The 14,232-nt window shown below is 40.7% G+C and overlaps 1 protein-coding gene across 8 annotated transcripts in view; it reads right to left on the bottom strand.

The window, feature by feature from the left end:
* TTBK2 (tau tubulin kinase 2) overlaps positions 1 to 14,232 on the bottom strand; it is a 181,863-nt gene that overhangs the window by 25,336 nt on the left and 142,295 nt on the right. For all 8 annotated transcript variants that reach the window (XM_017858979.1, XM_017859127.1, XM_017858920.1 and 5 more), the window contains 3 exons: positions 13,563 to 13,779; positions 6,881 to 7,092; positions 4,989 to 5,577 (listed from right to left, as the gene is read on the bottom strand). In XM_017858979.1, coding sequence (XP_017714468.1) covers positions 4,989 to 5,577; positions 6,881 to 7,092; positions 13,563 to 13,779 — 1,018 coding nt within the window. The remainder of the gene's footprint in view (positions 1 to 4,988; positions 5,578 to 6,880; positions 7,093 to 13,562; positions 13,780 to 14,232) is intronic.

Below are 14,232 nucleotides of genomic sequence, written 5' to 3'. Positions count from 1 at the left end.
TGGGAATTGAACAATGAGAACACTTGGACACAGGGTGGGGAACATCACACACTGGGGCCTGTCAGGGGGTGGGGAGCTGGGGGAGGGATAGCAGAAATATCATCTAATGTAAATAATGAATTAATGGGTGCAGCAAACCACATGGCACATGTATACCTATGTAACAAACCTGCACGTCGTGCACACATACGCTAGAACTTAAAGTATAATTAAAAAAAAAAAAAAAAAAAAAAAAAAAAAAGGAAGAAAGATATCTTAGGGATAAATCCAGTCCAACTTCTATAACGTATAAATTTCTATCACAGCACCTATAACACTTAAACTGTTTCTTTACTAGACTGAAGACCCTTGAAAGCAGTGAGGTGACTAACTGGGCTTTTTATTCTTGGTACTTAGCATAGTACCCGACTCATAGTAGACACGCAACAAATGTTGCACACATGAGTGTATCAACCATTGCATGCTGAGGTTCCTTCCACAAAAATCTCCCAAGTGATAGTCCAGACTGTACTCAAGCACTTCACAAATGGGCTTTCTTCCTTTACTTTCCAGCGCAGTCCATCCAATCTCTGATCCTTTCTAACTGTACATAGGTTGAATTGTAATATCAAATGTAATTCCAGAGATGTAATCTCATAGAAAAAAAAACTTTCCTAGGATTATAATGACCAAATTTTCCAGATCAAAAACAGGAATTCATGGTGAGACAGAGGATATTTGGCCACTCCCCAGTCAATATACATACATTCAACTCTCCTGCAAAATTCATTTTAAGAAGTTAAACAGATGGCAACCAACCCAAAAAGTCTTCACCTTTTCACATTATTAAAGCACACCTCTATTAATACATGTGTGGATCATTCCTGTGTCAACGGAGGCTCTGAATAACTCCATGAGCTTTCACACAGTCACTGTAGTTTATACAAGGGATCCAAATAAGCGAAACATGTGCCTTGCCAGGAAAGCCACATGGAAGTACTATTTCTTTTCTTTTCTTTTTTGACATGGAGTCTCGCTCTGTTGCCCAGGCTGGAGTGTAGTGGCGCGATCTCAGCTCACTGCAACCTCCGCCTCCCAGGTTTTTAAGCAATTCTCTGGCTCAGCCTCCACAGCAGCCGGGATTACAGGCATGTGCCACCACACCTGGCTAGTTTTTTGTGTTTTTAGTAGAGACAAGGTTTCACCATCTTGGCCAGGCTGGTCTTGAACTCCTGACCTTGTGATCCACCCGCCCTGGCCTCCCAAAGTGCTGGGATTACAGGCATGAGCCACCGTGCCCAGCCTGAAGCATTCCTTAACCTTCCCAGGAAGATTTTTAATTACCATGGTTAAAAAAAAAAATTAGAAAATAAAAGTTGAGAAAATAAAGACATCCAAAATTCCACTCCTCAGTCCTAGGCAGATATGTCTGTGTCCTCATTCCTATAAACAGCCCTATTACAATCATTTCAGGTTGTTTAAGGTGACTGTTTAGATGTAAGTTTTCATTGCCAACCTGACAGGTTGGTGCCAACTTGTTATCCCTGAAGTATAGCGTAAAGCCTGGAACTTAGCAGATACTTCACAGGTATGAAGATATAAACATAAGTAAGAAAATACAACTAACTGTTAATTTAAATTTTATTAGTGCTGGTTATTGGTAGTCCTGTAAATACAGTCAGAGAAATCCTTTCAATAGATGTTGGCTAACAGATTATTAAAAATTCTGCTACCCTTTTTCTTTTGGTCCTGCTCCTACTTTGTGCATTATTTTAAACCCCCTTTCTTCTTCTCGATATCTAAGAAACAAGCCAATTAGGAAAGTCTTTCAGTATGTTGGCAACGCCCTGGTGTAGGGACAGAAGACTGGAGTAAGGTGTAGTCTCCTGGCACGAGGGATGGAGCACCAAGTCTAGCAGCATCTGACTCTTCATGGATTCTTCCTTTCCCGAGGCTTAGTGCCCTCAGTACAAAAGATAAAATAATATTCCCTCTGCTTGTTCCATGGAGCTGCAGTTAAGATCAAATTGGGAAGTATTCTGTAAAATGTAAATGTAAGGTGATATGGTAGACAGCTCTAAAACGGTTCCCAATGACCCAGATGTGTCTTCTGGTATTCACACCCTCGTGTCGGCCCTCATACATTGTACAGGGTTGGTCTGTGTGATGATAGAATACGGCAGAAGCGATGCTATGCCCCTTCTGAGACAGATGAGAAAAGACACTGTGGCTTCTATCTTGGTGGGGATGCATTCCCGTCACCTCTCTTCCCCTATGTCTGTCTCTTTCTCACCTCACTCACTGGGAAAGCCAGATGGAGAGGCCCAAATGGCGAGGAACTAGAGCCTCTGGCTAACAGCCAGGAAGGAACTGAGGCCTGCCAACAGTCATGGGAGTGAGCTTGGAAGTGGATCTTCCCCTTCCAGCCAAACTTTTAAGCTGATTTTAACCCTGGCTGAGAGCTTGACGACCTCCTCATGAGAGACCACGCATGAGCTAGAACCACTGAACTAAGGCACTCCTGCATTTCCAGCTCCAAGAAATTGTGTGAAATAATGACTCTTGTTTAACGATGCTAAATTTGGGCTAATTTGGTACACAGCAATAGCAATGGATAACATATGGGTGATGTTGCTAGGCCCAGCCACATTTATACTGTTTCTAAAGGTAGTATTAAAATGAAGCACTAGCTGGGCACAGTGTCTCATGTCTATAATACCAAGACTTTGGGAGGCTGAGACAGGAGAATCTCTGGATCCCAGGAGTTTGAGACCAGTCTGGGCAACACAGTGGGACCCTGTCTTACAAAAGATTAAAAAATTAGCCAGGTGTAGGAGCTCACACCTGTAATCCCAGCACTTTGGGAGGCTGATGTGGGAGGACCACTTGAACACAGGAATTTGAGACCAGTCTGGGCAACATGGCAAAACCTGTCTCTACAAAACAACAACAACAAAATGAGCTGGGTATGGTGACTCATGCCTGTAGTCCTAGTGACTTGGGACGCTGGCATGGGAGGATCACTTGAGCCCAGGAGCTTGAGGTTACACTAAGGTATGATCATTCCACTGTGCTACAGCCTGGGTGACTGAGGAAGACCTTGCCTCTAAAATAGAAACAAAAAACTTAGAAATAAGTACACAACTGATGCAGCTGACATTTCATTAGAGACTTTGAATTAATACAAAAAAATTAGCTGGGCGTAGTGGTGGGTGCCTGTAATCCCAGCTACTTGGGAGGCTAAGGCAGGAGAATCACTTGAACCCAGAGGTGGAGGTTGCAGCGAGCCGAGATCGAACCACTGCACTCCAACCTGAGTCTCCGTCTCAATAAATAAATAAATAAATAGAAAAATAATTCAAAGATATCTAAACATAAGGTCAAACATCACATACATGAATGCAAGCCTATCAACAACTTGTCAGAGAAAACACTTCAGTAGTGTAAGAGAACCACGAGCACAATCTTTGTGAATAGGACAGCATTGAGAGAGGGTAAAAAATACCAGGAGAAATAGAGCAAAGGCTTTAGAAAGCCTCCATGAAGGAATGTGCAACAGAATGCTGCTGGAAACATGCTAGAGCAAAAGTCAGTACACAGCATCACAGAGTTAAAGAAGAAAGTGAACCTGGGAAGGTGGAAAGAGGGGATGAATGGAAAGAAGAAAGGTGGGGTGGGAGAAAAGATGGAACAGGGAGGGAGGGAGTTAGTAGTTACCTACCTCTAGCCCACATGATAGCTTTGTACAATTTGGAAAAGAATGCCCTTCCAAAAGGAAACAGCCCTGTGCCAAGACGCACAGTTTAGAAAGCCAAGTCTGGGGTGGATTTCAGTCCTAATTTGTTTCCTGGCTAGATTCCTTTATGCCGTGAACAACCTGCCTAACTATACAAAGCAGTCCCGGGAAAGAGGGACCTGCTAACTAACTCTGGTGAAGAAGCAGGCAGGCCTTTGTTTCCCTGTTTTGGAGCGCAGGCAAATTTCTCAGAACTGTACACAAAATGAATTTTCACTGGTATCTTTTCCCACTGTTTTGCACCTGATGTGGAATTGTGTTCTAACAGAAAACATTTCAGTTTGGGGAACAATGCTGTTTCTGGTGAGTTGGGGGAAGGGGACTGCTAGATGATTATAGAATTTAAGGAAACCTGGTAGCTCCCATCACATAAGGATAGATGTACCTGTGGGTGCCTAAGATTTGTGTTCACAGTTACTTATGTAGCCTGGGGGTTTTTCATGGCCTTGCTTGGCCGTCTCTGGCTTTTCTGGGGCTCCTCGCACAAGTCACCGGGGGCACCACTGCTTACTGGTAACAGGGTAACAGGCTTCTCCAGCTAAAGGCCCAAAACTGAGAATACACAATAGTGGTTCCTCAAAAGTTTCCTTTGTAGAATACCTGTATCATAAATGCTGCCTCTACCTGCTCGTTAAAATGAGGATTCCTGAGCACGCTCTTTCCCAGACCTACTAAAACAAAAGTTCTGGAAGTGAGGCCTGGAATTCTGCATTTTGAACAGTGGCCATCAATGTTAGAAAACGACGGTTTAACAGGAATATGAAATATGAGAAATTCCTGGGTGGACTTTATGAAAGAGAAAGGGAACTAAAGACTCAGGCCTAGCAACAGTGTACAGTGTAAAGAACAAACCATGAATGGTTAAATATATGCCTTCCTCAGTAAAAGTAAAAATTGCTAGAAACTTTAAAAAATGGTAACATCTATAAACACACATAGATAGCTAGTGCTTGTAGTCTAATTAAAAATGTTATTCCAAAATTAGGTTATAATGGTATTTCATGTATTGTGTTTCACATAATAAAAGAAGACCTCACTTTTTGAAAAATTTCATATTGGAGGGTTGACGATAGAACTTAGTACAAAATCACTCCCTGGGCCATTTGCAAAATTTAGGCCTCTACTGAAGAATCTTAGTTGATCAACTGTTAGTCCTTTCTTAATAGCACCTCGAGTGGATAACAAAGAATAATAACAGGAACAAATTTCTTACCGCTGTAAGGGGTCCTTCTGCCTGCGCCTCCATTAGACTTGTGGGCGTCGCTGCAATAAACTGACTAGCAGCTCCAGGCTGGAGTTCCAGCCTATCTGTATACTGTTCTGAAGCAGCAGTAGGAGGACCCTCTGCAGAAAGTGCTAAGACCACACCTGAGGTTTCCTTCTTTAAATGATCATTTTCTGCCCAAGGACCTAACTGGAGCTTTTCATCTTGAGGTGATGCCTCCAGGACTTGAAGCACTTCAGGCTCCTCATCAGAAGGACTTCCAGTTGTTTTATGTCCTACAGCCTCATTTGTCCTAAAATCCTGAAGGTCCTGCTCCTTGTCCACAATCACCCATTCTTTGGAATCAATCTCTTGCTTGCAAGAGCTCAGGTTAACTGCTATAAATCCATTGCTGCCACCACCATCTGCCTGCTCAGGGGTGTTGGCAGAAGCAGGCTTGGAGACATCTGGAAGATATTCTTCATCATAGTGCCAGATATGGTCAGTACGGGACACAGCAGGAACACAAGGCTTATGCAGCAGAGCAGGGAGAATAGATTCTTTTCCTGCACTGGTATCTTTCTGCATTTTCTCCAGGCTTAAGGAAATGGCAAGAAGTTACTCAATTGTCCTAAGGAAACATTTATTATATAATATATAAGCGCCATACAAAACTAATATGGACACAAAGATGAGACAGAAAAAGATGGATAAAGCATAAGGAAAGTTTCACAGCATTGATAATGTTCTTCTCTACCTGCCACATCCTGCTTTGGAAGATGGAGTTCACTTCCTTCCTCAGCAAGGCCCTTTTTAGTTCCCTTCTTTTGTCAAACCAACTTTTTATTGAACTACGCTTTTATCCCTATTGTATGTTGATACTTATTCTCAATATGAGCCACAACTCAAAATGGGTAAACCAATGCCTCATCCATCCTTTTGATCATGTGAGCATGTAGACATGTGCTTACATAACATAGCTATGAATGATTACCACGTGAGGAAGAACACACATATGTGAAGGATTGTTTAAAATGGAAGCTAGATTGGAGTAGGCCAGAAGTGGCTGAATTGTCTTGGGACACAGTAATTACCATGTTAGTCAAATTCACTGTCCCTCTAACCTAATATTTCATTACCAATAGTAGCCACCAGAGATGTACCACTGAAGGGTGTGACTACTATTAAAGGAAGTTAGGTCTTAATACTGTGAATACTGTTAAAGCCTTCTATAACTCATAAATATATCCCACACTTTTTTCATTTCTGTCTTCTGTCATCAAAATTTGTTGTAGGGATAATGTGCCTCATAACTATGCACTACAATCTTTACCTATGTATAGATCTCTCAAGTTTCACCTTCCTTTCTCTCTAGGTAGACTGTGAACTCTCGAGGGCAAGCATGATATACTTATTGGTATCTATTTTCCTACAGTATTTTACTCCTAGAAGGTCTTCACTAAAGTGAATTGAACTGACTGTCCCTTGTATATAAATCACTTTTTCCCCTCCTTTATGTATTCCCCTCATCTCTGCCTAATGCCACCTTTATCATGCCCTCTCCAATACTACACTGTTGTGTGGAAGAGATTGCTTTCCAAACAAAGTTACTGTAAAAAATGCTCATTTAACTTGTTCCTAGTGTTAGGAAGTTATCAGCTCTTACTGCTCAGCTTCCAAAGCCAAAGGATATGCTACAGAATTTATAATAATTAAGAATCAGGGCAATAATAATTAAAAATAAGGATGAAAATTAGAGTTTAACAGAATCAGTGTTACAAAAATGCAAGAATTTCTTATTTGAAAGACTTTATGTAACAGAAATATACAACAACGACAACAACAAAACAATAACAATGGTACCTTAGAAGCTTTAAAAAGAAAAATAAACTATTTTATACCAGGTCTCAAGGAACTTGTCAGTGTCTGGCTTTGGCTCCAGGGTCAGACGTTTTTCCAGCTCAAAGCTGTGGATGGAACGTAACTTTCGCACCAATGGAATATCTCTGTCTGGCTGAGTAATCTCTGAGCGGACACGAATTGGTGACCCAAGGCTTGGAGCATTGAGAAGACCATTTGCCTGGCCATGGCTGTTCTCCTCTTCAGTAGCAGCCTATCCAAAATATAAAATAAACCCATGAAAAACATTCTAGGCAATACACATGACAGGAATCATTGAAGCCTTTCAAAATAATATCAATAAATGATTAGATGTGTTTTCAAACAATTCGGATATTTTGGCTAGTTTACTTCATTACATTCTTATCTATTAACTCTACATTAAATGTGTTTTCTTAATTTATACTCAGTTTCAGTATTATTTTAGTTTTTTTAAATACTTCTGGAACAAAGATAAACAATCTAAAAATGTTTAACAGACTTGGCTTTTTGAATTATGTCTGACTTGAGGCTTGTAGGACCCCATTCCACTAACCTAAAACTGAAACCTGGAAAGGATGTTCTCTTTGAGACATAAGTGGTCTCACAAGTTAGGAGAGACTGCTAAGCCTCAGTCGCTATACCTCTTTGCTCATTCCTCCTCTAAAAAACAAAAAATAACAAAAAGCCTGGGCGCCAGACTACTAAGGAGCTGAGGCAGGGAAGGAGGAGGATGAGCATGAGGCAGCCCAGGGGGTGGGACTGTTTAAGCACAGGTGCCTACGGCAGCACATTATCAGGGAAATTAAGCCTCATATCAGGAGTGTGGTGACAGAAGGAAGTCTGGGACATCTACTCTGACTAGAGACCCTCAAGAGGATGCCCAATTGGCTCAAATTGGTGATATACTCAGGGTAGCAGCAGAAACACAAGCCAGTCTTCCTTGAAGGAAGGTTTCCCCAAACCCCAATTTAGGTCTCCAGAACTCCCATCAATTATTAATTAATTAGAAAAAAAAAAAAAAAAAAAAAGAAAAAGGAAGAATCAATACAAGAGAAGGCATGCTACCATGACTGACACAACAGAAATAATAGTCAAAATTAAGAAAAACATTTAAAACTCCCAAAGATTTCAGATATTGAACTGGTTTCAATACAAAATATAGACCAGCTATGCATAAATGTTTAAATAAATAAAGTTTATTATAACAAAGATCAACAAAGGGTTATTTGGAATTAAATGACTGATTAACTTAATATTTAATATTCAATTAACAAGTTAAACAGCAAGTTAGCAAAAAAAAAAAAAAAAAAAGGTTGAAATTATTAATTAGTGAAGTGGAAGACACAGCCAAATAAATTACCTAGAATAAAAAACAGCAAGATAGGCCTGGCACGGTGGCTCACGTCTGTAACCCCAGCACTACGGGAGGCCAAGGAGGGTGGGTCACTAGGTCAGGAGTTCCAGACCAGCCTGGCCAACATAGTGAAACCCCATCTCTACTAAAAATACAAAAAAACCAAATTAGCTGGGTGTGGTGGTGCAGGCCTGTAATCCCAGCTACTCGGGAGCCTGAGGCAGGAGAATCACTTGAACCCAGGAGACGGAGGTTGCAGTGAGCTGAGATCGTGCCATTGCACTCCAGCCTGGGTGACAGACCAAGATTCCATCTCAAAAAAAGAAACAAACAAACAAACAAAAACCCAGCAAAAAGAAAATTATGAAAAAAGATATTAAGAGATATGATGGTTACAATAAAAAGCCATAATATATGTCTAACTGGAGTCCTAGAAAGAGATAATAGAAAGAATGAAGAGGTAGTAACATTTAGATACAGAATGGCTGTTATTTCCCAGAACATATTTTTTATACAAAATAGGAATAAAAATATTCAAGGGACACAAGATATCCCAAGCAAGATAAACAAAAAGAAATATATGCCTAGAAACATCAGAGTTAAAATGCAGAACACCACAGACAAGAACAAGAACTAAAAAGTAGCTGGGAAGGAAAGATGAAGGTGGGGAAAACAATCACTTAAAAAGAAAAAAAACAATTAGAATGACAGTAAATTTCTGAACACCAATGACTGAAGCCAGAGGAAAAATAATCATCAACAGAAAACTTCATATTTGAGCTGGATGTGGTGGCTCACGCCTGTCATCCCAGCACTTTGGAGGCTGAGGTGGGTGAATCACTTGAGGTCAAGAGTTCAAGACCAGCCTGGCCAACATGGTGAACCCTGTCTCTAATAAAAATACACACAAAAAATTAGCCAGGTGTGATGGCGCATGCCTGTGGTCCTGGCTACTCGGGAGGCTGAGGCAGGAGAATTGCTTGAACCCAAGAGGTGGTGGTTGAAGTGAGCTGAGATTGCGCCACTGAACTCCAGCCTGGGCAACAGAGCAAAACCCTGTCTCAAAAAAACAGAACAAAACAAAAAACAACTTTATATTCAGCATAAACTGTTTTGAAAGAATGAAGCTAAAATAAGTACATTTATAGATAAATAAATACATTTATAGAAAGAATCCTCTACCAAAAGACCGGAAGTAAAGGAACTTCTGAAGGAAATATTTCTGGAAGAAAGATGAGCCAAGGACTTTCAGAAATGAAAGGAAATGGTAAACATCTTTGAAAGTCCATATAAACATTACTTGTATAAAAGAACAACATTAATAATCTAATTCAAGGCTAGGCCGGGTGGTTCACGCCTGTAATCCCAGCACTTTGTGAGGCCGAGGCAGGTGAATTACTTGAAGCCTGGAGTTTGAGACTAGCCTGTCCAATATGGTGAAACCCTGTCTCCACCAAAAATACAAAAAATTAGCCGGGTGTGGTGGCACGTGCCTGTACTCCCAACTACTTGGGAGGATGAGGCATGAGAATCACTTGAACCCAGGAGGTAGAGGTTGCAGTGAGCTGAGATTGCACCACTGCACTCCAGCCTAGGTGACAGAGTGAGACTCTGTCTTAAAAAATAAATAAAATAAATAACCTAATTCAAGTCATTCTTTTTTGTTGTTGTCTGAGAAAGACTCTCACTCTGTCACCTAGGCTGGAGTGCAGTGGCACAATCTTGGCTCACTGCAGCTTCTCCTCCCAGGTTCAAGTGATCCTCCACCCTCAGCCTCCCAAGTACCTGGGACTACAGGCACATGCCACCATACCCAGCTTTTGTTTTTTTTTTTGGTAGAGACAGGGTTTTGCCATGTTGCCCAGACTGGTCCCAAACTCCTGGGTTCTAGTGTTCCTCCCACTCTGGCCTCCCAAAGTGCTGGGATTACGAGTGTGAGCCACTGTGCCAGGGCAAGTCTTTTTTTTTTTAAAGAAAGAATTAAAATCAGAAGAGTACTATAATGTTGGGAGAAGAGTGAATGAAGTTAAAATGTTCTACAGTCCTTGGAATATCAGAAAGGTGGTTAAGATATTGCTTAATTTTAGACTTTTAAGTTAAAAATAATTGGGAAATTTCAAGGACAACTGCTAAGAGAACAGAATTAGAATGTTTAAATCCCCAATAAGTACAAAGGAAAAACAGAAGACGAAAAATAGCAACAAAATCTGTAATGAAAAGAAAGGCGGGAAAACGGCATTAAAAAACTGAATAGAAATTTAAAAGAGAAGAGAAACAAGTTCATATAAAAATAATTTGGCTGGGCATCGTGGCTTGTTACTGTAATCTTGCCACTTTGGGAGGCTGAGGCGGACAGATCACCTCAGGTCAGGAGTTTGAGACCATCCTGGCCAACATGGCAAAACCCTCTCTACTAAAAATACAAAACTTAGCCAGGCGTGGTGGCGGATGCCTGTAATTTCAGCTACTCAGGAGGCTGAGGCAGGAGAATCACTTGAACCAGGGAGGCAGAGGCTGCAGTGAGCAGAGATCACGCCACTGCACTCCAGCCTGGGTGACAGAGCGAGACTCTGTCTCAAAAAAATAAATACACAAATAAAATAATAATTCTAAATGTAAATCAATTAAGCTAATTAAAACATAAAGACGTACGATTGTCTACTTATATTCCATTTAACGAAAGTCACAACAGAATACAGATGAGAAAAAATAGAAAGATAAAGGCAGAAAAGACACCAGGCATGTACTACCCAAAAGAAAGTTGGCATAACTGTATTAACATCTGACAAAATAGGCTTTAATGCTAGAAAAAAAAATAGTAGGAACAGAATAGAAATAGTCACTATATAAAGAAAAACAAAACTTTTAATCACCTGGCAGACGTAAAAACTCTAAACTTGTATACACTTAATAACTCATGGATGAAAAAAATCATTATGGAAAAATATTTAAAACAGAATGAGAATGAAAATACAACACACCAAAACTTCTGCAATACAGTAACAGAGATATTTATTACCTTCTTTCTGCTTATCTTAGCTAATTCTGCTGCTTCTTTTTCTAGTTTCTTGAGGTAGGATTTAGACTATCGATGTAAAACCTTATCTTTCCTAATGTAAGTCTTTAGTGCTATACATTTCTCTCTCAGCACTGCTTTAGCTGCCTCCCAAACATTTTGATATGTTGTAGTTTCAATTTCATTCAATTCTATGTAAATTAAAAAATTTTTCCCTTTAAGCCTTCCTGTCTGACCCATGATAATACAGAAATATGCTGTATAATTTCCAAGTGTTTAGAGATTTTCCTGCTGTCTTTACGTCATTGATTACTAGATCATTTAACTCCATCATTTTCAGAGAACATAGTATGTGCGATTTCAATTATTTAAACTTATTAAGGTTTGTTTTGTGGCTCTGCTTTTATGGAATCTAACCTAAGACAGTGGTTACCTCAGTGGGGATGGGGTAGAAGCATAAATATAGAAGGAATATGTTAAAATATTCTAGTTCTTGGGGCAGATGGTAGATTCACATGCTTACATTACTATGCTTTGACAGGATAAATATAAAATCTTTTATATATAGTACAAGTAGATTTCATTTTTTTTTTTTTTTTTTTTTGAGACAGAGTCTCGCTCTGTCGCCCAGGCTGGAGAGCAGTGGCTGGATCTCAGCTCACTGCAAGCTCCGCCTCCCAGGTTTACGCCATTCTCCTGCCTCAGCCTCCCGAGTAGCTGGGACTGCAAGCGCCTGCCACCTCGCCCGACTAGTTTTTTGTATTTTTTAGTAGAGACGGGGTTTCACCGTGTTAGCCAGGATGGTCTCGATCTCCTGACCTCGTGATCTACCCGTCTCGACCTCCCAAAGTGCTGGGATTATAGGCTTGAGCCACCGCGCCCGGCCAAGTAGATTTTAAAAGATAAATATAGCTGTTTTGAATTTTTCTCCTAGATGACCAATGAATTCCTAAAGTTACAAGCTCTATCCATGCACTTTTTCATGTACATTTATTTATTTATTTATTTATTTATTTTTGAGGTGGAGTTTCCACTCTATTACCCTGGCTGGAGTGCAGTGGCATGATCTTGGCTCACTGCAACCTCCACCTCTCAGGTTCAAGCGATTCTCCTGCCTCAGCCTCCCAAGTAGCTAGAATTACAGGCACCCACCACCACACCCAGTTAATTTTTGTATTTTTAGTAGAGACAGGGTTTCACCATGTTGGCCAGGCTGGTCTTGAACTCCTGACTTCAGGTGATCCCCCCACCTTGGCCTCTCAAAGTGCTGGGATTACAGGTGTGAGCCACCATGTCTGGCCCTCATGTACATATTTGTACTTCTACTTCTACTTCAACCACTTCTTCCATAAGGCATGTTCCCAACTCCCACCCCATCTGCATGCATTTTAATTCTTTTAAATGTTTTGCACAATGTTCTGTCTTGTATTATATTTGCTTGTGCAGCTACATATCTACCCCAAGAGACCGTAAGCTCCTTAAGGGTAAAAGATGTATCTTAAACTGCACAGCACCTAGCTTAGTACACTGTCTTCAATATTTAGCTTAATGCTTTAGCCAGATGTTCAAAATGAGAGCTTGTAATGTTCAGCACTATATATTATAAATTCAATAAACTGCACATGATAACAAATAATGGACTTAGGTTCAAAACCATCTACCATTCAAATTTCACTGAGATTAAATAGTGATAGTGGGTAAAAGACAGAAACTAAAGTAACTAAGATCTTCTATGTCAAGTGCCATTTCATTCTCTCACATACACAGATATCCATATGGGCTGACAACCGAGAATGTCACCAGTGATTTTTTTGCTATAAGAACAGTTTGTTCTTGGTGCCATAAAGACAGCCACAGCTGATACTACAAAACTCTGACACTGACTCCCTGTCTACTTTCCACTACTCATTCCTGATTACTATTGGTCCAGATTGTGCTTTGTCAACAGCCAAATCACATTGTGGCATATCACATCGATCCAGAGATCATTTTGCAAATGACTCCCATGACTGAACATATACACCTGCTATAGTCTGAATGTCTGTGGCCCCCAAAATTCACCTGTTGAAATTCTAACTCCCAATGTGAGGGTATCAGGAGGTGTGCCTTTGGGAGGTAATTAGGTCAAGAAGGCAGAGCCCTCATGAATGAGAGCGGCATCCTTACAAAAGAGGCCCAACAGGGACCCTTCCCCATCTACATGAGGACTCAGCAAGGAGGAGCCACAAAACAGCCCTCACCACACACCAAATCTGCCTAGCCTTCCTTCTTGGACTTCCCAGCCTTCTGAACTGTAAGAAATACATTTCTGTTGTTTATAAGGTACTGATACCTTACAAATTCCAAGCTTTATCTTGTTTTTGTTGGCATCCATCTCTTCCCAAACATCCTTCTCCTGGGGACGGCGATGTCCCAGAGATCCAGGCAATTTATCTGGTGACACACCAACAGGGATGCCATTTTCTCCATCGCTAAGCTGCTCATCTGGAAATACCTCATCTGTATTTTCTCGAAGCAAGTCTCCTGGGATGGGAGTGGCATTGGCAATTCTACATATGAAGGGAGAAAAAAGGCAAGAATCAAAAATTACTATGATACTATCTTACATAATTATATTTCTTCATTTAAATGAAGTCCACATACAATTAAGAGAGTTAAAAAAAAAAAAGGCACCTTGAAAACTTAGTTTGGCCAGGCATGGTGGCTCACGCCTGTAATCCCAGCACTTTGGGAGGCTGAGGCGAGCAGATCACTTGAGGCTAGGAGTTCGAGACCAGCCTGGCCAACATGGTGAAACCCTGTCTCTACTAAAAATACAAAAAATAGCTGGGCGTCGTGGCGGGTGCCTGTAATCCCAGCTACTTGGGAGGCTGAGGCAGGAGAATTGCTTGCATCTAGTAGGCGAAGGTTGCAGGAAGCCGAGATTGTGCCACTGCACTCCAGCCTGGATGACAGAGCAAGACTCCAGCTCAAAAAACAAAATGAAACAAAAAAAAAAAAAA

Source organism: Rhinopithecus bieti, unplaced genomic scaffold (genome assembly GCF_001698545.2).
Source record: "Rhinopithecus bieti isolate Rb0 unplaced genomic scaffold, ASM169854v2 scaffold_495, whole genome shotgun sequence".
Taxonomy (NCBI): domain Eukaryota; kingdom Metazoa; phylum Chordata; class Mammalia; order Primates; family Cercopithecidae; genus Rhinopithecus; species Rhinopithecus bieti.
This window is presented reverse-complemented; position numbering and strand designations above follow the sequence as displayed.